The sequence below is a fragment of the Telmatherina bonti genome (assembly GCF_933228915.1).
Source record: "Telmatherina bonti genome assembly, chromosome: 20".
Lineage (NCBI taxonomy): Eukaryota > Metazoa > Chordata > Actinopteri > Atheriniformes > Telmatherinidae > Telmatherina > Telmatherina bonti.
In genome coordinates this window covers 9,670,944-9,688,254 of record NC_136618.1, presented here as the reverse complement: position 1 = coordinate 9,688,254, position 17,311 = coordinate 9,670,944, and the positions used below count along the sequence as shown (strand labels likewise).

Here is a 17,311-nt window from a genome sequence, read left to right as displayed (position 1 = left end):
AGAGTAAAATAACATAAAAATCTCTTTCAAAAAATGTATACTATTTGCGTGCTAAGTAATACATTGTCAAGATGTTTCCGCTAATAACCTTTCCTTTTATAAAACATTATGAACATACTGAAATCACTGAAAATAAGTTAGTAAAATTTCAGCCTCAGTCGTGGGTTTACATAATTGATTCACATATTTTATTTTTATTTTATTTGATATCTTTATTACACGTTTCATATATAAATGATAAGTGAATTATATTAAATTTATATGCACTTTTAATCAAAATTTATTTTAATTAAAAAATTATTTTAATAAATTTAATATACATTGCACTTTATTATATTTTTATCTATGTAAACTTTAAACTTTTGAAAGTGAAAAACATGTCACATTCAGATCAGAGCGACTTTTGCAGATCTACATACATGTGGATGTAAATGTACATACGTGTACATTTCTGTTTGTAGTAACCGGATTACTTGAACCAACTCACCTAAAAATACAAGCTGAACTCAAATCTATCAGGTCAAGAAGATAACACAAGTAACCAACCGCCCCCTTTTTTTTTTTACTTTTTTTTTTTTTTACCCCACAACTGTATCAGAGCTGAATGAAACTGGAGCATTTTCTCTGTGACTTCTCTCAAAGCTCATTGTGATTGATGAAGGAATGACCTTTAACAGTTGGTGGCGGCCATGATCCACCCAGGTGGCGGTCGGAATGACATCCCTCAGCGTCTCAAAAGGCAGTTCTGCATCTTTAACTGCACGCTGCCCTCCAACTCCTCCATCGATAAGATCTTCAGCACCGTGGCTCGAGGACACTTCTGTCCAGAAAGAGGCTTCCCTGATGGGGTCTGTCGGCTTGCCGGCGCCCTCGTACCCACCACCAGACGGGTTTGGCAGGCCATCAAAGCAAAGGTAAAGGTTCTCAGCTTTTAATTATTTAGTCATTGTTTATTAAAGCCATACTGCTTTTTGACTGGTGCGTTGTGGTGAATGTGTCTATGTTCAATATATTATTATATTTTATAGGCAATGATGCACAATGACTCAGCAGTTTTAGGAAAACAGAGTTGCAGATTTTACAACTTGGCCAAAAAATAACGTTGGCTATTGTATCATGAGGCAATTGATCTGTTTTTCAAACCTGCTGTCTCATTAAATGCCACATATGATGAAAGCTTCCTGATATTTTTAATGCTAATTTCCCTAACCCTAACCCATAACACCAGATTTTCTGTTTCCTTAGATGTTACCGTCTCCTGCAAAGTTTCACTACATCTTCAACCTGAGAGACCTGAGCAGAATCTGGCAGGTAGAAAAGATGTTGAATCTACTAAAATACATTTAAATAACATTTTCCTTTTTATATACTTGTGAGTTGCTTTACATAAAGGAAATGCAGACATAAAAATAAATCCCATAAGATGCTATCATAAAACGTTTCATGGTTTTTATCTGATAAATTCTTCTGATGTAACATTAGAGTATGTCACAGTTTTTGCTTCAGTCTGCCATGTTATTTTCCATGTTTTTATTTATAAAGCACTTGAACCCTTTAAATACTGTTTCTGGGACCTTTTGCATCACTTTCTGGTCAAAGCTTTGGTTAAAACCCAGTTGTACACCATCAGATCCGTGTCTTCTGCCCTCTGGTGGACATATTTTGCACTACATATGTCAACATATAATATGGCAGTAAATGTTAAATTATTTGAAATATTTTGTTAAAGCTCCAAAATAAGACTTTAGATTAAAAAAATTAAAAGTTTCTTTTCCATTTTTTTGGGTCGGACTTTAAAGGGTTAAAAACAACATAACTGACCCAAGTGCTCTGTGGTACTCCATCCTGCTGATGTACACTTTAAAGTGTTTGGTGTGTGTGTGTGTGTGTTGCTGCGTGTTTCAGGGTATCCTGACGGTAATATCGGAGGTGTGTCAGAGCCCTCAGCTCCTCTTGGCTGTCTTCCATCATGAATGTTGCAGAGTGATCGCCGATCGGTTCATCGACAGCAGCGACAGACAAACGTTCAGTTGCATCATGGAGAAGGTCTCTGTGCTTCTCTGAAGTTTTTCACCTTGTTTTCTCTGAGAAAAATAACTCAGATAATGTCCGAGTCCTGATCTCATTAAGTTTTGTACAACTTTAGACATTATACATGGACAAATATCCTTCAAACCTGTAGAAAATGTAAATACTGACATGAAGTATGACTTTGATTAGAAAATATATTAAAGTAAAATGTGCCCAGTGTTCGATTCTAAGGCAAAAAAACCCCACCTATAGCTGAATTAAATAAAGTATTTTTCTCCCTCATGCATTTCACTCAGACATCTGGAACACTGAGAAACGGCTGACTCAGTTTGGTTTTATATTCATTTTTAAGTATAAGAACTTTCCTGTTGTCTTAGTGGGAATATTGTGTAAATCACTTCTCCAAACCTCCAGCTTTTGGCTTAGGTATAAGCACGATCCACCAACGATATAACGTGTTTTTGTTTGATTTGATTTAATCTTTATTGTAAGAAAAAAAAAAAAAACTTTGACAAAAAAAGTCAGAAAAATGAATTGAGGTCAAACTGTTTTGTGTGGTGCAAGCAGGAGATTCCCCTTGTTGTGAAATGAACATAAAAATTATAGAAATGTATAAAACACCTGAACAGAACCTGAGTCATGTCAGTAAGTGATGCTTTGTACCAGAAAATGGAAAATTCTAGATAAACCAGACAAGCTTAAGAATGGACCAATGAAAGTATTTTAATTTTTTTCATATCCGAACAGCACCATCATCATCTTCATCATCTTTGGTTTTGGTATCATTCTCATCATTGTCTCTGTTATCCTCATCATAATCTTAGCAAAATAATCTTAGCCTTGCCATTGAGACCAGCACCATATTTATCTTAATTTTTTTCCCTCATCTTCATCAGTCTTTCATCATCATCAGTGTCCTGTTTATCAGCTTCACTATCTTCATGTTAGTTTTTGTCATCGTGTCTATGACTGTCACCATCTTCACCCTCATCATCTTCTCTGGACTTCCCACAGTTTATTTTTTACTGCTGTTTCTCCACATCGATTACGTTATTTTGCCTCAGCATCTCCAGTGGATCTTTCACAGTTTTTATGCTGCTGATCTTTAACTTTACAGTTAACTTTTATGGTGAAAGAGGAATATTTTTGGGATTTTCGTGTCTCCTGCTTATAAGAAGTTGACAATAAAAGACTTCTGAATCTCAGATCTTTTCCATCTTCTGTATCTGTATTTTCAACAAATCATATGCAGAGATTAAAAGTTTTGCAGCCCAGACCATATCTGATTGGTGTCCTAACCCCCTTCTCACTTAGATAACAGAGGAGGATCATGGGAAGGGTCTTACTGAGCATGCTCAGTGGGACAGTTGCTTTGTGGACTTCCTGCGTGAACCTCCAGAGGTGACGTGTGATGAGCCAGAAGATTCTGAGCAGGAGGCTCCAAAGGTCCCAAAAACTGTGCAAAATGAACACATTTGTTTTAGTAAAACTACACCCTTTCACTGTTTTCTTTTTTTTTTTTTTTTAAATAAACGTACATTATTTTTTTAAAATGTTATAATCTATGCGATCTGATGAAGATGTCTAAAATGATTGACAGGTGTACGAGCCAATCCCGTCCCTGGACGTCCTGGCGGAGCGGCTGTCTCTCTTCCAGCAGCAGTACAATGAGGCAGTGAGGGGTGGAGCCATGGACCTGGTTTTCTTCAAGGTACCAACCATCATCTCCACAGGTTGCCATGACGTTGATACAAACTAAACTTTGTTTCCTCGCTGAACCAGACCAATTGGCAATCATCAGTAAATGCAGTGGACATATGACTGATTTTTCACTGATCAGAGATGTGATTCTAAATAACAGACACTCAGATATTCATGTTTTACTTCAGAAGCTCTGACATTTACCTTCATCCTTGTTGATTGAGGACACTCTTTGTGTTCAGGATGCGATGACCCACTTGACACGGATCTCGCGCATCCTGAGGACGCCGCAGGGAAACGCCCTGCTGGTGGGGGTCGGGGGGTCTGGCAAACAAAGTCTGACGAGACTTGCATCCTTCATTGCAGGATACCAAACCTTCCAGATCACGCTGACCAGGTCTGACACTTCCAGATTTGTAAATAAACCTGTTCCCTGTTCCAGTCTGACTTACTGGTTCTCTGATTCCTTGTTTTATACTGCTGTAAAACTGATTCACTTTTTTTTTTTTTATATCTATATCTATGTTCACCTGCATTTATAACTGTTGGTGAAGAAAACCCTAAATCTTGTTTTATTGATTGCAGAGTGTGTGTGTGTGTGTGTGTGTGTGTGTGTGTGTGTTGCAGGTCATACAGCTGCAGTAACCTCATGGAAGATCTGAAGACTCTGTATCGGATCGCTGGGCAGCAGGGAAAAGGAGTCACATTCCTCTTCACCGACAACGACATAAAAGAGGAATCCTTCCTCGGTACAATGATGACAGCTGATGATGTTTTCAGTATATAAGCAGGAAAACTCAAATTTAGATGCAAATTCTATTTTAAAACTTTGTAAATCAGTGACATTTTGCTTTTACATGTTTAGACACTTTTTTCTGTAAAATCAGAACCCTGGTGTCAGCATTAAATAACACGTTAATGGACTGAGCCCAGTAGAACCAGTCTGATGTCAGTTTGGCAGTCCTGTCAGAGTAGCAAACATTGTGCACACATGCTAATATAATGTTTGGTGGCTAATGCCGGGATTTGCAGTATATTTACATGGTTTGCAGATGCATTCTTGGTGGAACATCAGCTAAGTTGTGGGGAGGAAGGTTGAAGCAGCGGTGCAGGGAGTGAAGGTTCGGGCAAGAATCACCCCTTCCGGTCCTTTAGGGCCAGTGTCGTGCAGGAACCGAATCTTTCCCGACTCCATCACCTGATTCACATAAAATAATTCTCCAACGGCTTGTTGTTAATGACCCATTCATTTAAATCAGGTGTGTTTTTGCAGGGACACATGCATGACCTGCAATACCATCCCAGAGCTGATCCAATGACCTCCCATCTGGTCAGACCAGTCCCTGCTCCCCCCTGCCAGTTACCTGAAGTTTGCAGCTTGCCAGTATAAAGTTTATTATAGATAAAGGGAAAGTACGCAGTGATAAACACAGGGTTGTGATTAAAATCAAGTACATTGATGGTGGGAATCTAAAGGAAGATTAGATGAAGATTTTCTGTGGAAGATGACGGGGTTCAAAGTCTTACATGAGATTTTATGTTCTTCACAAGAAACTTCAAATTCTATGAACTGTTACCATGGAAACCCCTGAGTGAGACAAGGCTCCACTTTGACCGGTCCTTTCCTCTTCAGAATACATGAACAACGTGCTGGCGAGCGGAGAGGTGTCCAACCTGTTTGCTCGTGACGAACTGGATGACATCACTCAGGAACTGATCCCCGTCATGAAGAAGCATCATCCTCGCCGAGCTCCGACGCCTGAGAACCTTTACGACTTCTTCCTGTCTCGTGTGCGGAGCAACCTACACGTCGTCCTCTGCTTCTCGCCTGTTGGAGAGAAGTTCCGAACTCGTGCCTTAAAGGTGAGGTGAAGCCGATACTTTAAGTTTGTGGTGATTGACAAGGTCATATGTTGATGTGAAAAATTAATCGCAGAAAATCTTGGAAGAATAACATGATGAAAACGCGTTTGATCTCTAGTTTCCAGGTCTGATATCTGGCTGCACCGTGGACTGGTTCCAGCGCTGGCCTCGCGACGCACTCACTGCTGTATCGCATCACTTCCTGTCTCAGTACCAGGATCTCCGCTGCTCAGAGGATGTAAAACACAGTGTGGTGGTTACCATGGGAACCTTCCAGGTATTGCCTCATTAGACAATGTGCTTTACTTTTTCTTTTGTTTTTGTTTTACTAATCATGTGACCTGTTGTATCTGCAGGATCAGGTGGCTGAGAAATGTGCCGAGTACTTTGAGCGTTTTCGCCGTCAAACCTTTGTGACGCCAAAGTCCTACCTGTCTTTTATCAACAGCTTTAAGATCATCTACACGCAGAAGATTGCGCACGTTGGCATGCTGGCAGAACGGATGAAGACAGGTGAGGCTGGTTAAAAATAAAAACCAAAAAACACACCCAATTCCTTTTTAAACCAACATTCCTGTTCATTAAAAAACCCTAAAACTGGTAAACATGACATGAAAAGGTTCCTGACGAGGCTGGATGGGCAGGACTGAACCTTCCAGTTGACATCCGACCTGTGAAGAAGCACCAAGTAGGAGCATCATTCACTATCTACTTTCTGCAGGTCTGTGTAAACTGATGGAGGCGGAGCAGTCGGTATCTCAGCTGTCTGAAGAGCTGCTTGTGAAGGAGAAGGAGCTCGCCGTTGCCTCCCAGAGGGCAGATGAAGTCCTGCAGGAGGTTACGGCTAAAGCTCAGGCAGCTGAACAGGTTTAAAACATAAACTTTCCACACATTATAGGAAAGATCTGCTTGTGAAAATGCTCGTTTTACCAAGTCAGCTCATTGAAATTAGAAAAAAACCCATGCAGGAATTTATGTGTCGATATTCCTAAAATAAATTCACCATTGATATCATTATTGATGATTCAATGGCCTTATCTGCTATCCAGAGTCTTTTTCAGAAGTTAGAAAGTGTAGTAGATGAAGAGGCAATAGATGACTTTTAGTCTGTCTTTTTGCAACGTTTGTAATGTCTTATTAATCCACGTGATGTGACTGTATAATCTACATATGATCTTTGCGCCACATATGTGAAGCCATATTGATGTGTGGAATGTCACAGTTAGCTTTACTTGTGATCTTTCCGCCATCTTTCTGATGTCATATTCATCTCTGTGATATTCGGTCTTATCTCTGTATGTGTGATCTTTCTTCCACATTTGTGATGTCACGGGGTGATTGGCGTATCATCTTTGTACCACCTTTCTGATGTCATTTATCTTTGGGATGTCAGTTTGCCGTGTGTGTAATCTTTCTGCCTCTGTTGTGATGTTATATTCATCTCTGCTATGTCTTTGTCTTGTCTTTGTTCTCTGTACAGCCTTTTGAGTGTCATTCATCTCTGCAATGTTATTATTTGATCTGCATATAATCTGTGTCACCTTCTGACATCAGATTTATCTGTCAGTGTTTGATTTGTTTATGATCTTTCTTCCACATTTGTGATGTCATATTCATCTGTCATGTCACAGTTTGATCTGTGTCTCCTTTATGTTGTCATATTCATTCAAATAAATAGTAAAAATGTCATTTTTACTGTTCACCACTAAATCAGCCCCATTACAGGCCTATGCACAAAATTCAATTTGTGAAACATTCGTACAAAAGACTGAGCCAGATGAACACGCACACACCTCAAACGTCTCATCGTGTTGATAAATCCTTAATGACGCTTTGACATTCAAAAGGTTGTAATCTGATATAAAAATGCGTGATTGACCTTTTCTTTAGGGGTTTGTTGCACTTACAGTAGTACAGTAGAGGCTTCAAAGATGAATCCTTCAGAACCTGGTGAAGACCATAATTAAGCAAAAGCATTTATATTGTCTCTCCAGGTGAAACAGCAGGTTCAGAAGGTGAAGGATAAGGCTCAGGTGATTGTCGATGAGATTGCTGCTGATAAAACAGCAGCAGAGTCCAAACTGGAGGCGGCTAAACCAGCGCTGGAAGCAGCAGAGGCTGCTCTGCAGGTAACACTCTTTTCCACTGAGCTCTTCCCTTCGTCACCAGAGGGCATCAGGAGAACACCCATGCTTATGTTGTAGAGAACAGAATCGCTGTGACAGCTCATCTTTATAGATTCTGACTTCCTCCAGGAATACCCTAAGAAACAGCTTTTTGTTTTGTTTTGGACTTTTTTGTGCTGGTAGACCATTAAACCAGCTGACATCGCCACGGTGAGGAAGCTCCAGAAACCTCCTCATCTCATCATGAGGATCATGGATGCGGTGCTGCTGTTGTTCCAAAGGAAGGTCAGGAGTCTGGTTTGGTTTTAAATAATGTTACGCAGCAGTGAAACCATCATTTCAGACCACTGGTCTCTGCTTTTTGCCTTTTAGATTGACCCGGTGACTCCAGACCCCGAGTGGCCCTGTCCACGCCCATCATGGGCTGAAGCCATGAAGCTGATGCAGAACTCGACTTTCCTCAGCATGCTGCTCAACTTCAGCAAGGTCCCACACACTTTTACATTAGTGTAGCTGAAGATGGAAGTGACATACAAAACACTGATCCAATACTGAATCAATAAGAACGTCACAAATAGTCAGGCTTGGTAACAAACAAGGAGCAGGTGTGACAGGGGAAGGTGGGGGAAAAGGAAACTATAAAAAAAACTGAATCAGAACAAAAAAAAGGATGAATCCAAACAGAAGAAAAAGCTACATACTGAAACATCACAGCTTTTCAGAACTGTGAACCAAACCTGAAAGTGTAAAACAGCTGTGGGCTCTTAGAGGTCAAAGTAAAAAAAGGTGTGTAAGTGTGTCGGTGTGTGTCAGAGGGGAAGCCCCCCTCCCATTTTATCACAGTGCAGCCATCACCTGCTTCCACCGTCTGAGTGTCACATACCTGCTAAGCTGTGGATTAGTGGAGCTCTGCTCATAGCTGCAAAGTCCTGAACTCTGTGTGTCTCAGTTATCCATGCAGCTGGTTAAATCATGCTGAAAGGAAGCCTTAAAAAACAAAAACTGGGCTCTAAAATTTTAAAATAAATTTGTAGAGACTGTTTTTATACAAACACGTCCATGCAGAAAGAAACTATTGTAAGAGTCTGAGGACATGAGACCTCTAGTGGTCGTGGGAGGAACTGCATGTGAAAGCTGAACGTCATATCCTGCAGGGATGGTAATGATGGGGAAACAAACACAGTGTGAGCTAAATTACATTATTTTTACAACTTTATTGAAGAAATTAAGTGTAAACAAAGCCATGAACTGTGGAGTATTCAGCTAAGTGTTGCCTTGTCCATGTCTGAAGCCTTATCCAACCTTCCTCTTTCCTCATGATGACTTGGTAAACAATAAACTTCAACTCAGTTCAATTCAGCTTTATTTAAATTTCACCACTTCAAAACAACGTCATCTCAGGGCACTTCACAGACACATACATTTAAGCCAATTCATAAAAAATAGCCCAGTTAAGAGAAAAACCAACATTTGATTGTACTGAACGTTGATTTAGATCCAATCCTCCATCCTGAGCTGCATGAGGCGTCGAGAAAAGGAAAGAACTCCTTTTTAACAGAAAGACAAAACCACCAACAGAACCCGGCTCAGTAAGGGCAGCCATCTGCCTGGACTGGCTGGCTAGAGAGGAAAGACAGATGAACATATACAGCAGCTTTTATTCAGGAAGACCTGCAGAAGAAGGAGACTTATGTTAATGATGGAAATACTGTCACATATTTATATACAGAGGAAAAGGAGCAGAGAAATGAAAATGAAGTGCTCAGTACATCCCAGGAGATCCCCATGGCTACATAACTAATGGATGGCTTGTCTACCCCTAACTATAAGAGCATAACCTGGACAGTTGGAGCCGTACATACAGACTTTAACGCAGGAGATGCTCGCCTCCTAACTAAAAAAGAACATCTTCAGCTTGATCTTAAAGGGTAGAGAAGGTGTTGACAATGAAATCCTCGCTGTAGAAAGATGTAGAACAGACATAGATGTAGAACAGACAGAATAGACAACAGGAACTGCTACTCCCGGCCAGGGAGCCCTGCTGAGACAGGAGACTGTTATTGGGGGGGGGAGGATAAAAGAGATAAAGAGAAAGAGAAAGAAGCTCAGTGTATCAGGAAATGTCCCTCAGCAGTCTAAACCTATAGCAGCATAACTAAGGGATGCTAACCATCCCTAGCTATAGGACTTATCAAAAAGATAAGTCTTCAGCCTAGTCTTAAAGGTGGGGAGGGTGTCTGCTTCCCTAACACTAACTGGGAGCTTATTCCATAAGAGAGGGGCCTGATAACCAAAGGAGACTCTGCCTCCTGTTATCTATATGTCTAGAGCCTAAATGTTCCACTGAATAACAGGAAATCATTCCTACCTGTGGTCATCAAACTGTATAACTCCTACGTATCGCAACAGCATCCACTGCTGTACATATACACTTTGTACTATATTTACATTTTATTATCTTTCATATTGGTAACACTGTACTGTATTCTGCGCTGGCAGGATTATGTATCTATTTATGTGAATATAAGTAACAAATTTTTCATTTTTCTTATATATTAATCTTTTTTTAATTGGTATGGAGTAACTGTGTGCACATAATTTTCTCTGGGATTAATATAACATCCTGATTGAGTCTGGATTTAACTGGTTGTCCGCATGTCTCGAGCTTTAAGAGCAGGGATGGCCGTGAATGTGACGTTTCTAACCAGTGATGCAGCTGGTGCTGTTTGTGCTGCAGGACTCCATCACAGAGGAGGTGGTGGAGCTGCTGGCTCCCTATCTGGACATGGATGACTACAACATGGAGTCCGCCAAGAGGATCTGTGGAAATGTGGCCGGACTCTGCTCCTGGACTCAGGCCATGGTGGACTTCTTCGCCATCAACAAGGAGGTGCTGCCTCTGAAGGTACAACCAGCTCATCCGAGAACCAAAGCCCGGTTCTGACCCGTTCTGGTTAGTGGTAATGGTTAAGGTGTCAGCTTCAGGACCAGACAGACTCATAGTAACTCTTGAAGGGTTAAGACTTAGCTTTAGGTTAAGGAATTGGGGTGAGGGTTAGCAATTAACAACAAATAGGTTCCCTGAGCCCATCCACCAACTGGGTAGTTATGGATCAAGAACCAAAGCTGATGTCTGGATCACCTGCAGCTCTCTGACCGGTATAACCATGTGAGGCATTATGTTATGGCTTTACTGGGGAGGAAGTAAATAGAATGATAAATATGTAGAATAATTTCTTTTTCATGCTGTTTAGATGATATTTTCTTCATTATTTAAAGCTTTGTAATAGCTCAGAGAAGGACCAAAGGTTTAGGGCGAGTATGTCCAACTCTGGTCCTCAGTGGCCACTATCCTGCAGGTTTTAGATGATTTTCAGATTAAATGGATCTAACCAATGATTGATAAATAAAGTGTAGTGGATTATATCTCCCTTCTGGCCTGGGAATACCTTGGGATCCCTCAAGGAGAACTGTCGGGGGAATGGTGGATCTGTTGCCTCCGTCACCCACCAGGAAGAAGCTGAGGACGGTGGAGGCTGGCAGTGCATAGTCTCCCATACAGGCATTTAACTCTGTGGATTGAGTTTGGTTTGTAATGGTTTAAGTGTTCACATGGACATGTTGAGACGTGTGTGTGTGTGTGTGTGTGTGCGCGCAGGCGAATCTGGCCCTGCAGGAGGCTCGTCTGGCGGTTGCTCAGGCTGAACTTGCTAAAGCTCAGGAACAGCTGGATGCCAAGCAGCAGGAACTGGATGCTGTGCAGGTAAAAACACACGGACCACACACTCCTCAGTTCATTTACAGAACTTTATTACAAGAAATTCAGCTTCTTGTTTTCTGTCTCATCTGTTCTTGTTCAGGCTCTCTATGAAGCTGCCATGAAGGAGAAGCAGGACCTGCAGGACGACGCTCAGGCCTGCCGCCGTAAGATGGCCAACGCCACGGCTCTGATCGACGGGCTGGGAGGAGAGAAGGTTTGTTTGCACCTGATCCATCTAACAGTCCGTCAACCATTCGCTCCTTCCTCCAGCTCTGTCCCGGTCTTGTGGTGTTTCAGGTTCGTTGGACCGACAGCAGCGCCGGCTTCCAGACTCAGATCCAACACCTGGTTGGAGACGTCCTTCTGTCCACCGGCTTCCTGTCCTACGCCGGGCCTTTCAACCAGGAGTACCGCACTCTGCTACTCCAGCTGTGGAAGGAGGAGATGGAGGAGAAACGCATCCCCTTCAGCCCTGTAGGACCTCACATCTAACAGTCCACCATGTTGGCTGAAATGTTCCTCATCAAACCCTTTAAACCATTTCATTTCTGATGTAGCCTGACTTGTCAAAAACAAGGAAGTCTTTAACAGAGTTGTGTTCTGAGTCATGCTAGCGAAAAGCACCAGCTGATGTTGTAAGAAGAGTCACGATCCTCATCTACTGAACAGAACCTGAACGTGATTGGTCTGCTGGTGGACAACGCCACAGTGAGCGAGTGGAACCTGCAGGGTTTACCTAGCGATGACCTGTCCATCCAGAACGGCATCGTGGTGACAAAGGCGCCTCGCTACCCGCTGCTAATAGACCCACAGGGCCAGGGGAAGACCTGGATCCAGAACCGAGAGCGGGACCAGCAGCTGCAGGTCGGGAATGGTCATGATCCAGACTCCAACTATCTCCACTGGGATTATTAAAGTATTTCTAACTCTGTCAGGACTCATTCCACACCCTCAGAATGTCTTTGATCATCTATCTATCAGGTGACGTCTTTGAACCATAAATACTTCCGGTCCCACCTGGAGGACAGTCTGTCTCTGGGGCGTCCCCTGCTGCTGGAGGATGTTGGCGAGGAACTGGACCCTGTCCTGGACAACATACTGGACAAAAACTACATCAAGTCAGGATCCACACACAAGGTGAAACACCTGACGCCAGACATGGATTCACAGCGAAGACTCATGTACGCTGAAGTCCTCTTCCTCCTCCTCCTCTTCCTCCTCATCCTCCTCATGCAGGTGAAGGTTGGAGATAAGGAGGTGGATGTGATGAAGGGCTTCACGCTCTACATCACCACCAAGCTTTCCAACCCAGCGTACAGCCCTGAGGTCAGCGCCAGGACGGCCGTGGTGGACTTCACCGTCACCCAGCGAGGCCTGGAGGACCAGCTTCTTGGCCGAGTCATCCTACTGGAAAAACAGGTCGCTACACCCAGCCGGGCGTAGCAAGCCCCGCTAATCCCAGCCGGGCGTAGCAAGCCCCGCTAATCCCAGCCGGGCGTAGCAAGCCCCGCTAAACCCCGCTAATCCCAGCCGGGCGTAGCAAGCCCCGCTAATCCCAGCCGGGCGTAGCAAGCCCCGCTCAAACCCCGCTAATCCCAGCCGGGCGTAGCAAGCCCCGCTCAAACCCCGCTAATCCCAGCCGGGCGTAGCAAGCCCCGCTAATCCCAGCCGGGCGTAGCAAAGCCCGCTAATCCCAGCCGGGCGTAGCAAGCCCCGCTAATCCCAGCCGGGCGTAGCAAAGCCCGCTAATCCCAGCCGGGCGTAGCAAAGCCCGCTAATCCCAGCCGGGCGTAGCAAACAGCATTGATCTAAATGAAAAATCTTTAGGATGTGTCATCATCTGCTTTTATTTAAAGAACAAGTTCATTCATTCATTATCTTAACCCCTTAATCCAATGAAGGGTTGCAGGGAAGCTGGAGCCTATCCCAGCCGTCTTTGGGCAAAAACGGTTAGAGTTAGGACAAGAACAATTTCTTTTTTTTTATTTATTTATTTTTTTTATTTTAATGTCTGACTGAGCTCAAAAATGAGATTTTGAAATTTTAGTAGCTTTTTTGTGTGTGTGTTTTTGATAAATACTGCTGGTCATAAGTTTCAGAACAAAGCTGCTGGAACCCGACAGTTTCTGTTACCGTTGGTTCTTAATGTTTGTGTCCCACAAACAGAAAACAAATACTAGATTTTTTTACATACGAAACTCCAAATTTTCCAATTTTTTTTTTCGCTTTCCTTTGCTTCAGGTTTCACTTTGCAGCTGTCAAGATGCTTAAAAAAACTTTAGATGCTGTTATCTCGTTATCTTTACTGGGATAAAACATTTTCTGAAATTCCTGGAAAATACCTGGAAATTTGACATGGATTTTGAAATATTTAGTGGATGAAACTGGTTTCTGAAATCACAACCTTTTGCCAGCTTAGTGTCTCCATGGAAACCAGACATCATCTTGCTTACACGTGGATGAAAGTGAACTGAAATATTGGAGATTATAAATAATGCTAAGTTTTTAATGCCCAAGTGTTGCTCTACATATTAGAGCAAGGCAGATGTTGAACCTGAGCTTGTGGCATCTCTGTGGGTCCAACAGGAGCTGGAGGCGGAGCGAGTGATGCTCCTGGAGGAGGTGACATCCAACAAAAGGAAGATGCAGGAGCTGGAAGACAGTCTGCTGTTCAGGCTGACCAGCACAGAAGGATCGCTGGTCGAGGACGAGTCTCTGATTGAAGTGTTGAGAGTCACCAAAACCACCGCACAGGAGGTTCCACACTCTCACAGCTGGGGAATAAAAATGTTCTCCATCTCTGCTGCTTAAATTTGATCTTATACATCCTTAAGATGAAACTTCTCAGATAAAAGCAACTGAATCTTTGTGTCCTGCAGGTGAGCGAGAAGCTGTCTGTTGCCGCGGAGACCGAGGTTAAGATTAACCAGGCCAGAGAGGAGTACCGACCGGTGGCCACCAGGGGGAGCATCCTTTACTTCCTGATAGTGGAGATGTCGCTGGTGAACGTGATGTACCAGACGTCGCTGCGACAGTTCTTGGGCCTCTTTGACTCATCCATGGTGAACTCTGCTAAGTCACAGCTCACCTCCAAACGCATCAGCAACATCATCAGCTTCCTCACCTACCAGGTGCTGCTAGGTCCAAAACACATCTGGTTTCTGGTCGCTACAGCAGCTGTAACTACCCGTCTGTTTCCTCAGGTGTTCTGTTACACAGCCAGAGGTCTGTATGAGGAGCACAAGCTGCTCTTCACTCTGCTGTTGGCTCTGAAAATCGACCTGCAGGCACGAAACATCTCGCACTCCGAGGTGCTCGCCTTCATCAAAGGTTCCACACGTTCCTCATCCTTCATCTTCCACCTCTTCTCCTGCACATGAACAAAGGATTAAAAGTCTGCTTTTGTGTGCAGGCGGTGCCTCACTGGATCTGAACTCTGTCCAATCTAAACCTCTGCGCTGGATGCTGGATCAGACATGGCTGAACCTGGTGCAGCTCTCCAGCCTGCCCCAGTTCTCTCAGATCCTGACCCAGGTGTGAACTCGGCTCTCAGACGAGCAGGTGGAGCAGGAACTGTGACACCAACAGGATTTGTTGTCTGTGCCCAGGTGAGCCAGAACGAACGTGTCTGGAGAGCGTGGTTCGACCGTCCAGCTCCTGAAGATGCTACGCTGCCCAATGGGTATGAAGAGGGGCTCAACACCTTCCAGAAGCTTCTGCTAATCCGGAGCTGGTGTCCAGACCGAACCATCTCTCAGGTTGGATTTGCTTTGATTTGAGAAGAGACACGACATGTCTATCAGGGATAAATGGTGTCCTGCTAACACAGATGTGTGTGTGGGCATACTGCACAGGCTAGGCGCTACATCTCAGAGTCTCTGGGCCAACGGTATGCTGAGGGCTCGGTCCTGGATCTGGAGGCCATGTTGGCAGAGAGCGACAACAGGACTCCGATGGTGTGCCTGCTGTCGATGGGTTCAGACCCGACTGAGAACATCGAGAAACTTGCTAAGAACAAGGTTAGTTAAAGGAGGAATGACAAAGAACGCTATAGGTGAAAGTGTGTTTGGTATGATGGGAAAACTGAGAGATTTGGTTTGAGACGGACAAGTAGATTAACGACTGTCTCCACCTGCAGGGGGCGCCATGCCACCCCATCTCTATGGGCCAGGGACAGGAAGTCCACGCCCGCAGGCTGCTTGCCAATAGCATGACGGATGGCGGCTGGCTCCTCCTCCAGAACTGTCATCTGGGACTGGACTTCCTGGATGAGCTGCTGGAGACAGTTACCATGGCAACACCCGCAAGCGTGCATAAAGCTTTCCGGCTGTGGCTGACAACAGACGTGCACACCAGGTCTCTGAGACTACAACACAAACTGCAGCGATAACTGAGGATAGTTTGTGGTTTTAATGCCGCCGTGTTCACACTGATGTCACCATGTGTGTGTTTGTGAACAGATTCCCAATCACATTCCTTCAGTCCTCCATCAAGTTCACCAACGCGCCTCCACTCGGTACAAGTTTGGTTATATTTGATCTTAGTTGTACATCAGGGAGTTTCAGATCGTCCTCAGCTGATTTACAAACCCGCTTATTAAATAAATTTGTTAATTTTTTTCTCCCTTTTTGCTGATTCCCATCTCTACACGTTTATGTCCATGTTAACTCTATCGGTCAGGGATGAAAGCAGGTCTGAAGCGGACTTTCAGTGGTGTCACTCAGGATCAGTGGGATATTAGCAACCTGCCACAGTGGAAACCGCTGCTTTATGCTGTGGCCTTCCTACACACCACTGTGCAGGTATCCACCCGCATTTAAAAACAAAATGAATGAGGTTCATATGGGATGTCTGATCTCTTTGTCTCTTCCCTTCATGTCCCAGGAGCGTCGTAAGTTTGGACCACTTGGCTGGAACATCCCCTACGAGTTCAACCAGGCAGACTTCACCTCCAGCCTGCAGTTTGTCCAAAACCACCTAGATAGCCTGGACGCCAAGAGCGGCGTGAACTGGAACTGTCTACGCTACATGCTGGGTCAGCACCTCTTTAAATCTGCTTTACAAATAAACAAGTTAGTTTCATCCATCCGATCAGAAAGCAGTAATTATTGTATTATGTTCACAAAATGCAAAAAGACACAACATGAAATGATCCAACAATATTCAAAAAGAGAAAATATAAAATAATAAAATAAACCAGCAAAACGGATTGCATCAGAAACAAGAAGAAGCAATGAAATGGTCACAAGTGACAAATATGACAAAAGGATACAAAACAAGTAAAAGAGCACAATGTTAAGATGCTACTTCAAAAAATACAGACAAAATGAAAGAGTTAAATACAAGAAGGGACACAGGAGAGCTCACCCAGCTGCACAGAACCGGCTTAACCTCATCTATGATCCTTTTACGTATGCAAATTGGTACGTCCAAGTGCACGATTCCTAAAGGTTGCTGTCCTCCTCCGCGTCCACTAGAGGGCAGTGCAGAGTTAACCCCTAAGTTTCTATGTCAGTTTCAGACAGTGGCTAACATGGTGGATGGCAGAGGAGATCATGATAATGTACATTCTCAAAAAAAACATAACAAAAAGGGGTGGAGCAGTGGACAACGGGGGTCTGTACAGGCATTAAATTCCTCCCTCATTATTCTTCTTGCCATCACTGGTTAAGGGAGCTACACGACCCACCACTGTATTGTATGCATCTCCTGGGTACACATCCACAATCTCTCAGACTGAAACACACATGTAAGGGACAGAAGCCTCCATGTGTATTTAAGATGGGTGTAGCTGGGCATGAATTCAGACTTCAGATTGTTTCTTTGCGTT

General features: G+C 43.6%; 1 protein-coding gene across 1 annotated transcript in view; it reads left to right on the top strand.

Annotated features, from left to right (window-relative positions):
• Positions 1-17,311, top strand: part of LOC306770695 (dynein axonemal heavy chain 5-like) — a gene marked incomplete at both ends in the record, with an annotated part of 57,574 nt that overhangs the window by 35,618 nt on the left and 4,645 nt on the right. Inside the window, 32 exon segments of the mRNA XM_079259595.1 lie at positions 678-914; positions 1,246-1,311; positions 1,906-2,046; positions 3,346-3,477; positions 3,632-3,742; positions 3,975-4,129; positions 4,360-4,481; positions 5,366-5,595; positions 5,714-5,872; positions 5,952-6,108; positions 6,317-6,462; positions 7,590-7,740; positions 7,743-7,795; positions 7,905-8,006; positions 8,094-8,207; positions 10,459-10,626; positions 11,380-11,484; positions 11,582-11,695; positions 11,779-11,955; positions 12,151-12,345; positions 12,463-12,618; positions 12,718-12,900; positions 14,068-14,238; positions 14,361-14,612; positions 14,685-14,811; positions 14,894-15,015; positions 15,090-15,239; positions 15,336-15,500; positions 15,620-15,837; positions 15,942-15,997; positions 16,162-16,283; positions 16,366-16,516. Coding sequence (XP_079115721.1) covers positions 678-914; positions 1,246-1,311; positions 1,906-2,046; positions 3,346-3,477; positions 3,632-3,742; positions 3,975-4,129; positions 4,360-4,481; positions 5,366-5,595; positions 5,714-5,872; positions 5,952-6,108; positions 6,317-6,462; positions 7,590-7,740; positions 7,743-7,795; positions 7,905-8,006; positions 8,094-8,207; positions 10,459-10,626; positions 11,380-11,484; positions 11,582-11,695; positions 11,779-11,955; positions 12,151-12,345; positions 12,463-12,618; positions 12,718-12,900; positions 14,068-14,238; positions 14,361-14,612; positions 14,685-14,811; positions 14,894-15,015; positions 15,090-15,239; positions 15,336-15,500; positions 15,620-15,837; positions 15,942-15,997; positions 16,162-16,283; positions 16,366-16,516 — 4,708 coding nt within the window.